At 29.4% G+C, this 20,797-nt stretch overlaps 1 protein-coding gene across 2 annotated transcripts in view; it reads right to left on the minus strand.

The window, feature by feature from the left end:
* Positions 1-7,352, minus strand: part of LOC107442330 (uncharacterized) — a 29,851-nt gene extending 22,499 nt beyond the window's left edge. The window contains exons 1-3 of one of the 2 annotated variants that reach the window (XM_087164548.1): positions 5,668-7,352; positions 2,397-2,555; positions 2,041-2,243 (exon numbers count right to left, since the gene is read on the minus strand). In XM_087164548.1, coding sequence (XP_087020674.1) covers positions 2,041-2,243; positions 2,397-2,555; positions 5,668-6,075 — 770 coding nt within the window. In that variant the 5' untranslated portion in view covers positions 6,076-7,352. The remainder of the gene's footprint in view (positions 1-2,040; positions 2,244-2,396; positions 2,556-5,667) is intronic. The other variant, XM_043042230.3, reaches the window with a different exon arrangement.
* Positions 7,353-20,797: the final 13,445 nt, after the last annotated feature.

A 20,797-nucleotide genomic window follows, 5' to 3' on the forward strand; every position in this document is an offset into this window, starting at 1 on the left:
AAATTAAAAAAACATAAGCAGTTTTTTTAATTAAATTTTTTTTTCAGAAAGCTTACCGAGTTTTAGAAAAAAAGTAACGATTTCATTCTATATTTCCGTTACAAATACTTGTACTTTTTCTCTAAAAAAGTAACGAAAGTACAAGTAAAAGTACTAAATTTAAAAAGTAACGAAGTACAAGTAAAAGTACGTACTTTCTACTTGTACCGGCGGTACAAGTAGCGAAAGTAAAAGTACTGCCATATATGCCAAGGAGTACTAAATTACCCATCATCTTATTGATGATGGGTAATTTAGATAGCAAGAGATAGCAGATAGCAATAGCCATTTGAATTGACGCTTATACAAAGAAGCGGGGAATGAGTCAATGACAATCAACCTGTGTTTTTAGGCGTATGTAAAATTAAGAAGGAAAAAAAACTATTTTTTTACTATTATAGATAAAAAGCCTTAAAGTTATTTGTAAGGGTAATAGTTATGATCAACTTACATGATAATGTAAATTTGTATTTTATCATTTATGTAATATTTAGCACAAAAGGGGTGTCAAAAGGCACAAAATGTTAACTAAACTTTTAAAAAAAAATTAATTTTATAACTTCAAATTTGCAGAGTGAACTTTATCGTTGGTACATTATACGCAAATATTCTCTAAAATTCACAAATTTAAAATAAAAAGTTACAAAATTTGAGAAGGAATAGCAGACACTCTATCTGGTTGAATCAAGAGGCTATCAAGTTCATATCTACCTAATTTAATACAAACTTTAAATGTAAATTGTATATTTTTTTTATCAATTCCATTGTAACTTTGTATTTAGTTAAAATGAAAATTCATAAAGTTCCTCCTGATTTATTTTATATTTTTTTATATTATAACCGTCGTTGAACAGCCGATCCAATTTTCGGTTTTACGGCTACCAATGTTCAGTTCAGTCGCCTTCTTATTTAAAACCCAATCCAGAAGGCAAGGAAGCTCCTGAATCAAGTCTTGGGGGAAATTTTCCTTCGTGGAGTACTTTTTTGTTGGAACTAACCCGCATTTGCGTTACATGGAGAGGAATAAAACGAAAACCTCCCACGGCTTGCCTGACGGCAAATGGACTCTACCCATAAAAGAATCTCCATCTACCACTGAGGATATTTCACGTCAGCACTGTGGTCGGTGCAAGGATGCGGAATTCGAATCGATTAGCTATCACTGGGATTCGAACCAGGTTCATCTCATTGGAATGCGAAGACTGTATCCTCAGAGCCATCACAGCTCTCCGGATTTGTATTTTTAAAAACAAATCGCACAACATAATTTATTTCATACTAGTGAGCTGCGCCCCCTGCTCGCTGACGCTCGCCAACCCCGGAAAATTGCTACGCAATCTTATATAGTTTGCTTCGCAAACCAAGCTCGCTTCGCTCGCTACTAACTTAGATACATTGCAAATTCACAAAATTCTAAGAATTCAAAACAATCATTTAAATCCATATAACAACTTTTTTTTTTTAATTACATCTTTTTAGTAAATACTAAGTCATTAAAATAAATTTTAATTCAAATAAATGACATGTAATTCGTTAAACCTATTAGAAATGTGCTATAGAATAAAATCTTAAGATAAAATTTCTAAAACTGATATCTCTTTAAAAAGGTTAAAATTTTGACTATAATTAAGTCTATTAAAAATTGAAATAAGTGAATTGCAATGGAAAAACCTGCATAAACAAAACATTGAATTTCAGAAGAAATCACATTTGGAGAGAATGCTCTCTCTTGTCAAAAAATACAAAATAAACTTACCTCAAATAAAACTCAAAGGACTTCGAATCAAATAATTAAGGAAACTACTATCACGTTTAATACATTTCAGTTTCCGTTTTTAAAAGCGCTATATGTTGAGCCACCTCACCATGTGACATTCTTAGCCGCAATGATTGGTCGATTTTCAAGCGTTGCCATTCGGGGAGTTGTAATGAGGCTTTTTTTTATCGCCGTGTAAGAGAAATATATATATAGATATTCAAGATGGGATAAGTGGTACATACTTCGTTTCGTTTTGATACACTACGCCATCCACTTTATAATACAATTTCTGGAGATAATCTTCAAAGAAAGTTTTGTTCATTGATTCGAAATTGGATAAAACAATTTCTTCCATCTGTGTGAACCTGTCATCCGAGGGAGACGAGAAGTTTGAGAACTTATCTCCCAAGATCTTTATTGACGTGCGAGCTTCGCTCAGATCTTGCTAAAAAGCAAACAAATGTGAACATTTTCTTATTTTATAATAGGCAGAATAAGTAAAAGCAAAATTTTAGAGAAAAATTACAGATAACATTAAATTTTCTTGCAGACAGGACAGATATTTAATAATACATTATCTCAAGTTCTAAATTCATACTTCAATATGCCTTCGCACTCGACGTTCGCTTTCCAATTCTTCTTGCACTTCAAGAGTAATATTTTCAACTACTTCGACTTTAGCTAGAAGATTGGTCATATTTTTCATCAGATCTTCTCCCGAGTCTTTGATGCGAGGGTTTCTCAAACCACCATCGTTCTGAAATTGACAAAAACAATGTATACCAAGCAACGCACGATGATTAATATTCATATCCTAGCAACTATTTTTTATTTAAGGAATTTTACTTATTTAAATAAAAACCAAACAGAAGCCACCATCATTCTGAAAATGCTAAAAACAAGAAATCGGGGAAAGTAATGTGATTAATATTCATATTTTAGCAACTATTTTATAATTTAGGAAACTCAGGTATTTGAATAAAAACCAAACTGAAGCCACCATCATTCTGAAAATGCTGAAAACAAGAAATCGGGGAAAGTTGAGTGATTAATAGTTATATCCTAGCAACTATTTTATAATTTAAGAAACTTGGATTTTGAATTAAAACCAAACTCAAGCCACCATCATTCTGAAATTTCTGAAAACAATGTACCAAGCAAAGCACGATGATTAATATCAACATCCTAGCAACTATTTTTTATTTAGGGAATTTTAGTTATTTGAATAAAAACGAAACTGAAGCCACAATAATTCTGAAATTGCTAAAAACAAGAAATCGGGGAAAGTAGAGTGATTAATATTCATATCCTAGCAACTATTTAATAATTTAGGAAACTTGGGTTTTGAATAAAAACCAAACTGTAGCCACCATCATTGTGAAAATGCTAAAAACAAGAAATCGGGGAAAGTTGGGTGGTTAATAGTTATATCCTAGCAACTATTTTATAATTTAAGAAACTTGGGTTTTGAATTAAAACCAAACTCAAGCTCATTCTGAAATTTCTGAAAACAATGTACCAAGCAAAGCACGATGATTAATATCAACATCCAAGCAACTATTTTTTAAGAGAATTTTAGTTATATAAATAAAAACGAAGCTGAAGCCACAATAATTCTGAAATTGCTAAAAACAAGAAATCTAGGAAAGTAGGGTGATTAATATTCATATCCTAGCAACTATTTTTTAATTTAGGGGAAACTTAGGTATTTAATTAAACATTAAACTCAAGCCAACTATCATTTTGAATTTGCTAAAAACAAGAAATCGGGGAACGATTAAAATTAATATCATAACAACTGTTTTTTATTTTAGGAATTTTAGCTTTTTGAATAAAAATTTATGTTTATGCAAATGTTTGAGATGCAATTAAATTTGGTTTGACAGTTAAGTGTTAAAAAATAGCTAGTCGCTTCAGTAAGACAGCATTCTGATTTTTTCCGAAATATCAAATTTTTATTTTAACATATTATGAATCAGCTTTTAATACGTAAATAATTTTGGAAAACCTTCTAAAAGTTAGTTGCAGCAAACAGTTACAATCTGTACAAATCTTGGTATTTTCTTTTTTTATAATAATTAATGTCTTTAAGAATAATACCTTAAAATATAAACTTAACTACCACTATTAGAACTAAAGTTACAAAAAACTATCAATATATCCATTACATAACTCATATCTGCTCTTCCTCTGTTATTACTTTTTCTACTTTTCATGTATTCCCCATTGCCCCCGTCAAATAAAACTTACCTTTTAAATTTCAAAAGTTATTAATTTTTTGAATTATTATTATTATTATTATTACTATTTGTATTGCTTTTATTATTATTATTGCTATATTAATATTATTATTATTATGGCTATTTTTATTGCTATTATTATTATTATTGCTATTTTTATTGCTATTATTATTATTATTGCTATTATTATTATTATTGCTATTAATATCATTATTATAGCTATTTTGCTATTATTATTGCTATTGTTATTGTTGCTATTATTATTGCTATTATTATTATTTAAAAAATTAAAACTTTTTTAAAAAACATTATCTAAAAAATTTATTTCCGAAACGCACTGTTTTTTTTTTCAAATTAAAAAAAATCTGTCTTTAGCAGATTGACAAAAAATTCTCTTGAAGAAACGTATAATATATAATAACTATAAACTTATATAATAATTATTGTTCGTTTAATTAAAACTGATTAATTTTTTAGAGCATCTTTGAAAACATTTTATTTATGTTTCTCCCCCTTCCCCCCAATTTCTTCGTTAAATAAATAATTATTATTATTATAGCACCGAAAAAATAATAAAATAATATAGTTTTTCAAAACATTGTAACAGTATGTAATTTTTCAAGACTTAATGACAGTAGCAACTATAGTAAAACTTTATAACAGTTCGCAGCTATGTTTTTCGTAGAAGCCACCATCTGCACATTTTGAGGAAAGCTTTTCCTATAAATAGTGAAATTAATTTTATCTTGACAATCATAAGACTTGTTTTGATTAATTTCATCATCTTTGAGATATCATACCAAATAAGGAATTTCTGTCTTTTTTTCTAGAAAATAACTTTCTATTGGTAGCAAAGTTAATATATTAATATTTTACCAAATTAGAATTAAAAGGATATTACACCACAACATATAGTTAACATAATTACATTTATAAATGATGAGAGAGGCAAGTTCTAAAAACGTCATTAAAACTTGTTCCTTAATTGTGATAAAAATTTTGTCATAATTTAAAATCCTGCAGAATTTTGAACTGTCCAGGAATGATTTTTTAAAGAGGTAATGAAACAAAATTGATGCCAGTCAAAATCATTATTTTAAAATCAAGCACAAAATATCAAAACATAATTTATCCCTTTATAAGACCATTTATTTCTAGTAAAAGTAAATTAAAGAATTTTTGGAATTGATATTCATATAAGAATAGTATTTGATATAAGAAGAGAAAAACTCATTTAGCTTATAAAAAATTAATTTAATTTATAATGCCATTTTTTTGGTGGTAAGTATATTTACCACAACCTATTAGGAACTTATTGACTTTTATTTTTCTTTATTTATAAAATAAACTTTAGAAATGCTACAAACTTCAGAAGGAATTACGCATTTTATAACTTTTATACGTTTCCTTATACCAAAAAATGTGTGTCAATTTTATTCAAACTCTCTTTGATAAAGCTGAAGTTATTAACAAATGGAAACCTAAATTAAAAGTGGTAGAAAAGTAAACAAGGACTTTAAAAGTTGGTGGGAAGTATACTTACCACGGCCTTAAAATGGGTTAAACTACAACTTTAAATACAAGAACCGAAGAAACTGACAGTTATGTTAAAATAAATATAAAAAATACCTGCATTCCATCTTCTGGATTCATTTTTAATGGTTCTGCTGATGGTTTTAAGGTATCTGGATTTTCTGGAAATTTGCTAATCGATTCAATTTGTTTTGACATCTTCTCAATAATATATTCTTGCCAATCCAGTTTCTCCTTTAATTCATTTATTTGATTAATGTAACGAGTCCGATATTCGATGGCATCTTTGACGGTTGACAGTTCCTTTTCGAACTTGGAAATTTTTTGACAAAGAGTTACGTCATTTAATGAAGGTTCAGAACAATGACAGTTGCATTCCTCTTTAAACGACGATTGCACGTGATAAATTGAGTTAACTCTTGTAATAAAGAAAAAAGTAATGAGCAATAACGGATATGACATTGTGGTGATCAAGGACTGCTGAGAAATCAGAAAAATCAGCATCTAATTATTATTTTTCTTGTACAAAATCCTCTTTTTCATGATAACATGCATTTTACTGTTAATAGTTTCATTGAAACTTTTCTGTTTTGAAATAATTCTTTCAGATGTAATTCAAATTAGATGTAATTCAAATCAGGTGTAATTCAAATCAGATGTAATCAAAAAAAAAATTTATAAACTTTTAAAACTCTTCTTCTAACGTGTAAATTCTTTGTATTTTGGTAGAAAGCACACAACTTGTTCAATTTCTTAAGATGTTGAATGAAAATCACAAGTATTACAATTTCTCACGAAACTATTTTTATTACAAAAAAAAAAAATAGCTCGTAATATATATCACTAAATTAATTTTCAGCGGAAATAAGTACAGTACTGATCACAATACTGATTGTAACATACTGATCGCAACATACATGATTACTGTACGCAGTATTTAAGAACAAACACAAAATAAAAATCACTTGTTTTGCAAATCCGAAAGCAACTGCTTCTCTAAAACTTTCTGAGCGAGAAATATATCATGATAATATCCTTTTAGTCAAAAATAAGCACAGTACTGATCACTACATACGATAATCACAACATACTGGACACAATATATGTGACAGCGACTTAACTTGTATGCAGTAAACTTTCAATCACATTTTTTATTTAATAAAAAAATGTTTATCAATCACTTAAAGTTCATTAGTTTTCGTCGTAACTGTTCAATCCTTAGCACATCTTTTAATCAATGTTGTTCTGGGTCGAAAAATCATCGAGCTAGTTCTCTTGGTGGTGGTTTCTGAGAAATATGATAACTTTTGATGGTAGATATATTCCAGATTCCTTTTAGAAAAAAAATTCTTTTTAATTGAAATACGTCATAAAGCCAGGAAATATATGGGCATTGAAAAAGGAATGACTGGAAACGTAGCTGTAATCGTAACTGTCATCGCGTCTGATTGGCCGATAAGATTGCATAAATATTTAAAACTATTTGTTTTCAAACAAAGAACCATTTCTTTCTAAATCAATCGTCTTCTTTCTTTCGTTAATTATTCATTTTAATTTTCTTGAAATAATATTTTTAAAAAATTTTACCAATTAAGCATACTTTTCCTTTACAATTCATCTACTCGATTTCACAACGAGTGTAACTGTTTTTTTTTTGTAAGAAAAATTCATTTTTATTATATTTATCTCTTCACGCTGCATGAAAATTTTATCATATGAGACAAAATATCTTCTTCAAATGCAAAACTGTTCAAGTGTGGAAGCGAGTGCAATGACAACAGCTGAAAGACAAATATCAGAATTAGTGACCACTTAAAATGTAATTTAAATAACCAATTGTATTGAATTGTTCATTTAAACCATAGTTACTAGTCATAAAAAGTGTTGTATGAAACTACGCCTAAGTTAAAGAACTAGTTGTTATTGTTGTTTCCATTTACCAATAACAGCAAGTCTACATGGTGAAAACGAGCAAATTTAAGGTAGAGGGTGCGTTACTTGTAACTCCATCTAAGGCCAAGAATACGATTTCAACCACACACAAGTCACAGCTCGTTTATAGGGAAAACCCATTAATACATCTATTTGTTCATCCACGGATCGTAATTTTGACCTGAACCAGAGATCGATCAATTTCCAAGTCAGTACTTTCAGGGTTATTGATTCGTAATGGGAGTATGAAGGACTTTGTGACTCGATAGATTTAAAATGCACCAGTCAGCATTTACAACACGGCGAGTCTTTCTCAACTAAGAAGTATAATTGAAATTCGATTTCTCAGAAACTATTCGACTGATTTCGCTCAAAATTTTATATTACGCTACATATAAATGAAGATAGTTAGATGTTGTTGTCGTAGGCCATTATGTCACGGGGGGGGTGCGATTGTTTTTGTTTTCCAGTGACGCCATCTATCTCCAAGAATTCGATTTCTGCCACACCCATACGTCACACCCGTTTATAGAGCGGATCCATTCATACATCAATTCATTCATCCACAGATCTTAATTATCAATCAAAACAGACCAGAACCAGGGGAAGATCAATCTGAATTCCAGTATCCCCAGAGATATAATTTGTTAGGGGAACATGGAGGGCTTTGTGACTCGACATTTAACGTGTGCCAGTCACCATTTACTACACGTATTTCTAAGGTTGGCGGGATTCGAACTCCCGTTCTCACGAACGAGAGTCCAGTGCCCTACCAACCAGGATGTCCATGCTTCAGATTGTCAGATGAAGAAGATCAATGAATTAATGGCGCTCTTTATCTGTTTTGCCAGTTAGGCATGGAGGCATCACTAGGATAATGTTCACATCATCCTTTACGTTTTAAAAAGCAAAGATATTTTCAACCTCGGAACTATTCTGAAATAAATGGGTTTTATGAGTGATAAAAATTAAAAAGTGGTATCGAATAATTTATGAAGTTATAGTAAATTTCAGTGGCTTTAATTTCACGTCAATTTTAAGAATTCAGTTGGACAGCTAAAGTACGAATATTTAACACGTTCACGCCGGGAAAAGTGAAAATACTGGTAGAAGAACTATTTCAATATTAGATAATACTCGGGAGGAGTTAATCTATTCTCAACAATAACAATTCACTGTAAGGAAATTTTTTTATGGCGAAGAAGCAATTCAATATAAAAATTGCATCCGTTAAAAACAATTGGTAGTTATGGATTTTTATTCTAATTAAAAACTAAAAAATAAAATTTATTGTTACCAGTTTTTACTCCGGTGCGCTGCCAAGATGAGACAATCCAGCGTGACCCACCGGTGGGTCACCCCGGTGTGAACGTGCTAATTAACAAATATTTTCGGGCGATAGTAACTAGTTATATTTCCGATCATTGATTTAAGTTTTTCTATAGCGTAGTCGCCCTAAACTTGCGTAGAAATATTTCTAAAAACTAAATTTTAATTGCACTTTTCTGGCGCAGTGTCAGAGGTGAAAGTGAGACGGAAAAGAGGAAATGCTGGTAGTAAAACCATTTCAGTTATAGCTAGTTTTGGGGAGGAGTTTACTTATTCTTTTTTTAAATTTTTCAGCAATATCTACCTTATCTTGGAAAAGAAGCAGTTTTATATATATGCCAGAATTATAAAAGAAATCTTGATAGTTACAGATATTTCATTTTTTTCGGAAAAAAATGCTGGAATGAAATGTTTTACGTACCAGGTTTTTCTCTTTTCCGTCTTGCTATATAAGGGCTTTCACCCATACGCAGTGTGTAGAGTCTGGTAACACTAATTCTAAAATTATTACAAACCACTAGAAATGTTAATTTCTTCAAACCAATGTATTTATTTTACAGCAGAAAAGGATCGCTCTGGCTGGGCGATATCACCCGCCAAACGCTGTGCAAAGCTCGGAGGTATCCGGTTCGTAATCTCGATGTTAACTTGGATATATCTTCGTGTTGTTCTTTTCTGTCTTGTTCTATCTGTCTTTCTACACTCATGTCCATAAATTAAGGATAATTCAGAATCACACGGAAATCAAACTCTAAAATTAAAATTTCACCTGAAGAATTATCACACACATCCTGAAGAAGAATATGCAAATTACAGGAAACCACTAGATGACGCTGGTAGTACGTCACAATGACGAGAGTGTAAGAGAGGGGTATATAAGGAATGGTGGCGAAGAAGTAAAATTGTTCACAAGCGCTTTAAAAGCCTTTCAGTGCAATAACCGCATAGTTATGGCACAATGGAAGCATTTGGATGTTTTTTACGTGGCAGAATCATCGGACGACTGGAATGTGGACGTACCCAGCTGGAAGTATCCGAGGAACTTGGAATCACCCAGAGTGTCAGCTCCAGGCTTTGGCAACGATTCCAAGATGATGGTAATGTGAGTAGACGTAACAGCACAGGTCGCCCCCGAGTTACAACGCCGAATGAAGACTGGTATTTGGAAATTACTGCCAAAAGAAACAGACGGAGCACAGCATCAGACCTGTCTCGTCAGCTCTCTTCAGCTACCAGTACGACTGTTTCAAGGCAGACCATGTACAAACGCTTAGGGCACATTGGTCTATATGCTCGTAGGCCTGTCAGATGTGTTCCACTTACCGCAACTCACTGTTGCCTGCGATTAGTCTGGAGTAATGATCATGCATTGTGGACACAGCAACAGTGGTCTTGTGTGATGTTTTCCGACGAGTCCAGGTTTAGTTTGCAGTCTGATTCTCGCCGGACTTTCATATGGAGAGCGCCAGGTACAAGTTACCACCAATACAACACCATTGAACGACACCGTTACGGTGGTTCAGGATGGCTCGTTTGGGGAGGAATTATTCTTGGTTCCAGAACTGACCTGTATGTTCAGAGTGTAACGATGACAGGCCACATCTATAGGGATGTCATTTTGGAACAACATGTAAGCTTGTTTCGGGGCGCCATGGGTGCTGAATTTCTGTTTATGGACGATAACGGCCGTCCTCACCGTGCAAACATTGTAGACGAATGCCTTCAATCAGAGGATATCACCCGTATTGATTGGCCAGCATACTCACCGGACTTGAATCCAATAGAACATGTGTGGGATATGCTTGGCCGACGAATTGCAGCCCGTCAACCCCCTCCCACCTGTCTACCGGACTTTCGGAGGGCATTGTTTCATGAGTGGTGTAATATTCCCCAAGATCAGATTGATAATTTGATACTCAGCATGCCTAGGCGTTGTACGGCCTGTATTGCATCGTCCGGGAGACATACTCCGCATTAACCATCATACTAACCATGTTATACTGTTTTTTGTAAATAGGTTCTTTTTTGAAATTTGCTCCACGGAGTAAAAATCGCAATTTTTATTAATTATGTCAAATATATAGCATCTTTTTGGCTCTTTACCTTTTGTTTAATACATAGACTTTACAAATAAGTCAAATTTGTTTGGCTTCTGTCTCTTTCTGTGCTTGAACTTCATTATCCTAAATTTATGGACATGAGTGTACTTGAAAAAGGTTTATAGGCCTAAATTGTGCACACAAGCCTGCAAATGCATGCAATTTTAATAAAGCAATAAACCATTTGCCTCGTAGTAAGCATTTTAAAATATTGTTATAATTACCCGAAGTTTTAAAAGTTATAGTTTTTAATTGTCTACAACTCTATAAAATATTTAGTTAAAAAGGTAGTAGTTGGCAGCTCTGAGGTCATCATATCATCGACATTTTAAGCCTGATAACATTCTCTCTAACTAGGATGGAAATTCCTGTGAACCCAAGACAGTATAAATTTTGTTACCAGCTTGAAAGTTATGACAAACCTTTGTGAGCCCTGTACTTGTCCAGAATTTTAAATCGAAATTTATTGTACCTGATTGGGTTAAAATATGCTTAAAAGTTACCATTACCATTCAAAATTTTTCCTCCATTATTAAATAAAACTATAAAAAATACGTAATTGAAAGCTATTTTTGTGTGGGATAAATTCCATTGTTCAGTTTGATTTTTTTCTTTATTTTTGTTTATTGTAAATGCTATGCTATAAAAGTAAGTCCGAAATGTATGCTGTCCGAGAAGCAAACTAACCCCCATTTATGTTTTTTCAAAAAGTGGGTGATGTTTTAAAGCCTGTAAAAGGGCAAAAATTACTACTTTGAAGTTTGTTTCTATTATTTCAGTTTTTCAAATAAACATTGGGGCATAAAACTAATTTCGCAGTTTCAGTTTAAGAGGTAGAGTGAACATAACTAATTTGCGAACGACCTGATTGTGACATTTTTTCGTCTTTCTTTGATTTGCAATTAAGGTCGAAATATTAAGAAAGTAGGTTTTCCGTATTCGGAGAAAAATATATATAAACTTGAATTAATGAGAACGTTTCATATTTCGTCTCAAATACCAAGAGTTTTATCACTATGTGCTTATATAAAACTTACATATTGGTAATCAAATATAATGTTTTAAACGTAAAAATAATATCAAAAATAAATGAAAATTTCCGCATTTTTAATACAAAAATTTTTATTGCCTTCATTATTTAAAACAGGAATTTTTTAAAAGCATCATTTAAATATAAAGCCAAACACTATTAACGAATTTATTCATTCATTTCCTTCGAAAAAAAACAAAACAATTAAACTATAAACGCGTTTATCATTTTTTTCCTTCACGTTTGTAGCAACAATTTTGCATTCATTGCATAGGAGAAAAATATGTAAACTTGAATTAATCTGAACGTTTCATATTTCTTTTCAAAATACCAAGAGTTTTATCACTATGTGCTTGTAACTTACTTATTAGTAATCAAATATTATTTTTTAAGCGGAATTATAGGAGGAATAAAATATATTATATTATTCCTATAATTATATATCATATAATTATAGGAAGAGGATTATATGATATTTGATTGCTAATATGTAAGTTTTACAAGCACATTGTGATTTTATCACTATGTACTTGTAAAACTTTCAAATTAGTAATCAAATATTATTTTTTAAACGGAATTATAGGAATTATAGGAGGAATATAATATATTATATAATTCCCATAATTATACATTATCTAATTATAGGAAGAGGAATATATAATATTTGATTACTAATATGTAAGTTTTACAAGTACATAGTGATAAAATCACTATGTGCTTGTAAAACTTACATATTAGTAATCAAATATTATTTTTTAAACGGAATTATAGGAGGAATATAATATATTATATAATTCCTATAATTATATATTACATAATTATAGGAAGAGGATTATATAATATTTAATTACTAACATGTAAGTTTTACAAGCACATTGTGATGAAATCACTATATGTGCTTGTAAAACTTACATATTAGTAATCAAATATTATTTTTTAAACGGAATTATAAGAATTATATATAGGAATTATAGGTGGAATATAATATATAATTCCTATAATTATACATTATATAATTATAGGAAGAGGATTATATAATATTTGATTACTAATATGTAAGTTTTGTAAGTACATAGTGATAAAATCACTATGTGCTTGTAAAACTTACATATTAGTAATCAAATATTATTTTTTAAACGGAATTGTAGGAATTATAGGAGGAATATAATATATTATATAATTTCTATAATTATATATTATATGATTATAGGAAGAGGATTATATAATATTTGATTACTGATATCTAAGTTTTGCAAGCACCATAGTGCTAAAATCACTATGGTGCTTGTAAAACTTAGATATCAGTAATCAAATATTATTTTTTAAATGTAAAAGCAATATCAAAACTAAATGAAAATTTCCACATTTTTAATACAATAATTTTCATTGCCTTCATTAATTAAACTAGGAATTTTTTAAAAGCGCCATTTTAATATAACACCAAGCACGACTAAAGAATTTATCTATTCAATTTCCCACGAAAAAAAACAATTAAATCCCAGATAACATTACATCCAACAACCAATACGAGTCCAATTATTCACACATGGTTAAAAAAACAAGGGGCATCGCATGGTCGAGTGCGCAGAAGATGATGATGGACAAAAATAGCATATTGCTCTTAAGAAATGGTATTTTCACAGGACATTAACCTTGGTAATGAGTTTTGTGTTATTCAAAAGGTGCTCGACCCAGAGACCTAGATGCTGCAAGAAAACCTGCAAGTCCAGAAAGAGAGGGAGAGTAATTTTGTATCTTTTATATTTACCATCATTACCTAAGAAGAAGCGAAAACATTGTGAGAAAGCTGTATTTACCTTGAGGTCTAATTCGTAGGAGGTGAGTGTAAAATCATGATTTGAAATATTAATTAGGTTCGGTTATCTTGGAGTTGTAGATGTTTATTTAGTACAGTGAGAACCCCCTTTTGGATAACGCACTACACAAAATGTAGTCTCAGTAACTAATTTATTTTATAAACAAAAATGTATGTTTTTTTATTTATACACGAATTTTTAAGGTAGATATTTAATTTGTTGTGTAGTACTTATTCTCTTATCGCATTATTTACGTTTGCTATGGCAGATAAAAATTTAATTTTTACGATTAAAATATTTGTTCTGCTGTGTAGTCCTAACTCTCTTATCGAATTATTTTAGCTTTTTATAGCTGATAAACATAAGTTTTACGATTAAAATATTTTATTTGCTAAGTAGTCCTTACTCTCTGATTATATTATTTACGTTTGTTATTGCTGATGAAAATAATTTTACGATTAAAATATTTGATTTGCCGTGTAGTCCTAACTCTCTTATCGAATTATTTAAGCTTTTTATAGCAGATAAAGATAAGTTTTATGATTAAAATATTTGATTTGCAGTGTAGTCCTAACTCTCCGATTATATTATTTACGTTTGTTATGGCTGATGAAAATAATTTTATGATTAAAATATTTGATTTGCTGAGTAGTCTTAACTTTCCTATTATATTATTTACGTTTGTTATGGATGATAAAAAAATAATTTTTACGATTAAAATGCTTGATTTGCAGTATAGTCCTAAATATCCTATTATAATATTTATGTTCATTATGGCTGATGAAAATAAATTTTACGATTGAAATATTTGATTTGTTGTGTAGTCCTAAATATCCTATTATATTATTTACATTTGTTATGGCTGATGAAAATAATTTTCGCGATTAAAATATTTGATATGCTGTGTAGTCTTAACTCTCCGATTATATTATTTACGTTTGTTATGGCTGATGAAAATAATTTTATGATTAAAATATTTGATATGCTGCTTAGTCTTAACTTTCCTTTTATATTATTTAAATTTGTTATGGCTGATAAAAATAATTTTTACGATTAAAATGCTTGATTTGCAGTATAGTCCTAAATAACCTATTATAATATTTATGTTTATTATGGCTGATGAAAATAATTTTTGCGATTAAAATATTTGATTTGTTGTGTAGTCCTAACGCTCCTATTATATTATTTATATTTGTTATGGCTGATAAAAATAATTTTTACGATTAAAATGCTTGATTTGCAGTATAGTCCTCACTCTTCTAAATATTCATGGCTGATAAAATTGTTTAATATGAAGATTAAAATAATTTTTCGACAGTTATTGAAATATTTTATTTGCCGAGTAGTTCTCACTATTCTAAATATATATAGATAATCAAGCTGTTTGGTACAACGATTAAAATAATTTTTTAACAATGACTAAATTGTTTGATTTCCTGCGTAGTTTTTATTTTTCTAATCATTTATGACAAATAAATGACTAATGAATACAACGATTAATGTTAAATTTGCAAAAATTGTTTTACATTTTAAATTTTTGAATGTAATCTGAATGAATAAGGGCTAAAAAATTTGTTTTTATTTAAGTAGAATTCTTTATTATTGATTTTATTTATTACTTCATTAAGTTTTCAAAAAAAATCAATTATTCCAAGTAACTTAAAAATCTACCTCTACAAATTTCAACCAGAAATCTCGCTTAGTAGTTTTGTTAATTACCTGTTAGATATAAATTGAACATAATATGTGCTTGCTGGACTTGGCCTTAATAAGATATACAGGGAATTGCATAACTGCAAAACATTTCCACTTTTTTAGTAACGGTAACACACCCTCGAACTACTACGGAATTTCCGTATTTTCAGAAAACATTTTTCCGACTGTCAGCAAAGGTTGTGTACAAATATTTAAATAGATTAAAATTTTAAGAGTTTTTTCTACCACTACGTTTAAATAATTTAAGCAGATATAAAAAAAGTTCAAAAAAAGCAATCGGCATGGCAGAGAGGCCAACTTCCTCCAGACAGTAAATAAATATTTTCGAGTGGTAGTCTTTAAATGTTTGATTCTTGGTTAAATAAACTCGATTTATAGGGTTTTTAGATACCACTACTTCTAAATAATTTAAAGGTTTAACTTATACCCACTCCCCTTAGCAGCTGTTGAGTCCCTAAAAAGTCAGCAAAATTAACCAAAAATCTGCAAAGTTTGGTTAAGACACTCTAAAAAAACATAAAATATAATGTAAATGCTATTATCCACTTCAGACTCCAAGATACACATTAAAACACAGGGTACCCACATACTCTCACCGAATACAGAGTACCCACAGCCTGGAAAAAAATGGCTCATGACTACTTAGAATTTTCATAAAAGTTAATTTCAATTTAAATTACAGGTACAGGTTCAATTTAAATTACCTTTAAATTTCCTAAAATTAACGCAATTTAGTTTTATAAAATCAGTTTTGAAGATTTCGCACCACGAACAACGGGAAGAAAATATTTTTAGCACAAATGAATACTTCAGATTATGTATATTTTTCAAAAGTTAGCTAATTTAGCTAAAAACTATTTGCAGGCTGCGCTTAGGGAAAATATGTCTGGCTCAAAGAAGTTAATCCTTTAACGGCAGTTTTCGTTTTCTAACGTAGCAGTGATGCGTAAAGTGCAATTAGCGAGCGGTAAAATATGTCTGAATAAAGTGGCTATTTTCTTATGTTAGGTACCACTTAAGTTTGAAAAAATATTAATTCCTTTTATTATAGTCTAAAACAAGAAGCTTTATTCTGCTTATATATTGCGACAGACAGGCATTTTTATTGTTCCAAGATGTGTTACAGGTTTTCTGCGAATAGGAACAAATGGCCAGATATCATGCCGAACGGCTGTAATGAGTTGATTTAGGTTAGTTGTGGATATTTTACTCTTTCTAAAAATAATGCTCAAGATAAAAAAAGTTTTACTATTTTCTTTTTCGGAAAAATTAAAGTAAAAATAATTAAAAGAGACATACTTTCTCAAACTAAGAGCATTACTATTCCTAACTAATATATTTTTCATTAATATACCAAATTGAAGCAAATACAATTTTTAGTCTTCTCAAGTAAATAGCATTTCTATAAAATCTAAATAAATTAAAAAAAGTAAGGTTAAAAATAAGGAGGAATTTTACAAGTAAATATTATCCATTTCATCTATTCCGTTAGTCGTTTTTTTTAACAATTATCAATTTTTTTTAACATTTCTGATTAAAGTTCAATAAATTTACAATACAGTTTCAATAAATTTCAAAATAATTTAACAATGAGATATTTCTTTAATTATTAAAATATTTCTTTCCTAAAAAAAATTATCATTAAGGAGGAAATAAGAAGTAAGGAGGAATATTATACACCAGTAAATATTATCCACTTCATTCATTCCGTTAGTCGTTGCTTCATCTTATAAGTTGTTAGTTTGTTTGTTTTTTTAACATTTTTGATTAAAAAAAACAAAGTTTTAGTACGGTTACAATAAATTTCGAAATATATTATATTTTAACTATAAAATATTCATAAAATATCATTAGCAATAAATTTCAAAATAATTTAGCAATGATAGTTCTTTCTTTAAAAAAATATCATTAAGGAAGAAATAAGGAGGAATAAAAATAAGGAGGAATTTTTACCAGTAAATATTATCCACTTCATTCATTCCGTTAGTCGTTTTGCTTCATCTTATCATAAGTTGTTAGTTTTTTTTAAACATTTTTGATTAAAAAAGCGAAGTTTTAATACTGTGTCAATAAATTTTAAAATATTTTAACTATAAAATATTTCTTTCCTAAAAAAATATCATCAAGGAGGAAATAAGAAGTAAGGAGGAATTTTTACCAGTAAATATTATCCACTTCATTCATTCCGTTAGTCGTTGCTTCATCTTATCATAAGTTGTCAGTTTGTTTGTTTTTTTAACATTTTTGATTAAAAAAAAACAAAGTTTTAATACTGTGGCAATAAATTCTAAAATATTTTAACAATAAAATATTTCTTTCATAAAAAAATATCATTAAGGAGGAAATAGGGAGTAAGGAGGAATAAAAATAAGGAGGAATTTTTACCAGTAAAGATTATCCACTTCATTCATTCCGTTAGTCGTTGCTTCTTCTAATCATAAGTTATTAGTTTTTTTTTAACATTTTTGATTGAAAAAAACAAGTTTTAATACTGTGGCAATAAATTTTAATATATTTAACAATAAAGCATTTCCTTCTGAAGAAAATTATCATGGTTCTTACATATAATATTGGAAAGTGAAGGAAAAAAAGTCACATACTGTTTACATCTTCGCACATTGCGAATGTATTACATACAATTCAAAGAATGAATTGAGGTTTATATTTTAGTTTATAAGGTAGAAATCATAAATATTGTTTAAGATAAGCTGAATCAATAGCGACAGAAAGCGATAAAGCCGCAAACACGTTCTTGTCCTTAAAACCAATATTAAAATATAGTTTTAACACTATCAATAAATTCGATTAAGAACATGTTTTTTAGGTGATGAAATTAAAGAAATAAGGACTAAAAGACAAAAATAAAATTTTTGATATAATATTTAATTAATTATTTTATATTGTTCAATTAAACATGATATGTATAATATATATTTGGAATATTAATCTGAGAATAGTAACATTAATCTTAATCGCAATAGTAACACACAGAACATTAATCTTAGCATTATCTATTATATTAACATTAATCTTAATAGTAATAGTAACACAGAACATTAATTTTAACATTATCTATTATAGAAACATTAATCTTAATAGCAATAGTAACACAGAATATTAATCTTAACATTATCTATTATAGTAACATTAATCTTAATAGTAATAGTAACACAGAACATTAATCTTAGCATTATCTATTATATTAACATTAATCTTAATAGTAATAGTAATACGGAAAATTAATCTTAACATTATCTATTATATTAACATTAATCTTAATAGTAATAGTAACACAGAACATTAATTTTAGCATTATTTATTATATTAACATTAATCTTAATAGTAATAGTAACACAGAACATTAATCTTATTATCTATTATATTAACATTAATCTTAATAGTAATAGTAATACGGAAAATTAATCTTAACATTATCTATTATATTAACATTAATCTTCATAGTAATAGTAACACAGAACATTAATTTTAGCATTATTTATTATATTAACATTAATCTTAATAGTAATAGTAACACAGAACATTAATCTTAGCATTATCTATTATATTAACATTAATCTTAATAGTAATAGTAATACGGAAAATTAATCTTAACATTATCTATTATATTAACATTAATCTTAATAGTAATAGTAACACAGAACATTAATTTTAGCATTATTTATTATATTAACATTAATCTTAATAGTAACACAGAACATAAATCAGAAAAACGAATATTCAAAGCGTTTCCTCATGCTGACACTTTTTTTACGCATCTGCAACAAAATGTTTGAAGCAAACCTAGTTAAGAGAAAGCTGTTTTTATTATTTCCATTTATTTTTAGTTACTCAAGCACAGTGATGGAAGTTAATACACTGCAACCTCACTGCCTGCTGACCATAAAGACTCAACACAAACTGAATTTGAATTCGCGATGAACGAGACAGGGTATGCTTCGCGGCCCAGGTGCCCAGATTAATTGCGCCACTAGGACTAGGAACATTATAAATTTTACAAAATAGATAAAAATATTAGGTGACCTTTTTATTTATGTGAAATTATTTTTTTTAATTTATCGTATGAATTTTTATTAAAAAAAATTTTTTTTTAAATATTGTCCGTCTGAAAACGAATGTTTTAAGAACGAATTTTTTTTTCAATGTTATGAAAGCAAAATTTTAAATAAATCGATTGAACCTAAAAAATAAAAATTATTTTTCTGTCAACTACCACTTTTCAATATTTATTTATATTGATATTTGTCTTCATAATTAATAGGAAATTTGAATTGATGCATAGTTATATTGCCAATAAAAAAATTTTGGTATCACAATACTGATACCACAGTGTGATTTTTCTCAAAAAAAAGAACTTACAGCAGTTAACAGGATTGTGCTTGTCTGTTTTCCATTTTTCGAGAGACGAGAACGGCTTCAATCGGGCCGTTCAATCGGAATATTCCTAGTTTCTACTCATCACTTCCTTTATTACCTTTGTCCTTGTAAACCTGAACTATTGTTGGAGTTGTTATGAATTTCCTCCTTTGTCCTTGTAAACCTGGACTATTTTTGGAGTTGTTATGAATATCCTCCTTTATTACCTTTGTCCTTGTAAACCTGAACTATTGTTGGAGTTGTTATGAATTTCCTCCTTTGTCCTTGTAAACCTGGACTATTTTTGGAGTTGTTATGAATATCCTCCTTTGTCCTTGTAAACCTGGACTATTGTTCTTGTTGTTATGAATTTCCTCCTTTGTCCTTGTAAACCTGGACTATTGTTGGAGTTGTTATGAATATCCTCCTCTGTCCTTGTAAACCTGGACTATTTTTGGAGTTGTTATGTATTCCCTCCTTTGTCCTTGTAAACCTGGATTATTGTTAGTGTTGTTATGAATTTCCTCCTTTGTCCTTGTAAACCTGGACTATTGTTCGTGTTGTTATGCATTTCCTCCTTTGTCCTTGTAAACCTGGACTATTGTTCTTGTTGTTATGTATTTTCTTCTTTGTCTTTGTATACCTGGACTATTGTTGGTGTTGTTATGCATTTCCTCCTTTGTCCTTGTAAACCTCGACTATTGTTCTTGTTGTTGTGTATTTCCTCCTTTGTCCTTGTAAACCTGGACTATTGTTCTTGTTGTTGTGTATTTCCTCCTTTGTCCTTGTAAACCTGGACTATTGTTGTTGTTGTTATGTATTTCCTCTTTTGTCCATGTAAGCCTTCATAAATAAGTTAGCTTATTTTTTAAATTTAGCTAAACTGTTCTAGTATTTAACCCTTTCGCGCCGACTGTCACAAATACGTG

The sequence above is a fragment of the Parasteatoda tepidariorum genome, chromosome 5 (genome assembly GCF_982258835.1).
Source record: "Parasteatoda tepidariorum strain Cologne lab strain chromosome 5, Ptep-v5.0, whole genome shotgun sequence".
NCBI lineage: Eukaryota > Metazoa > Arthropoda > Arachnida > Araneae > Theridiidae > Parasteatoda > Parasteatoda tepidariorum.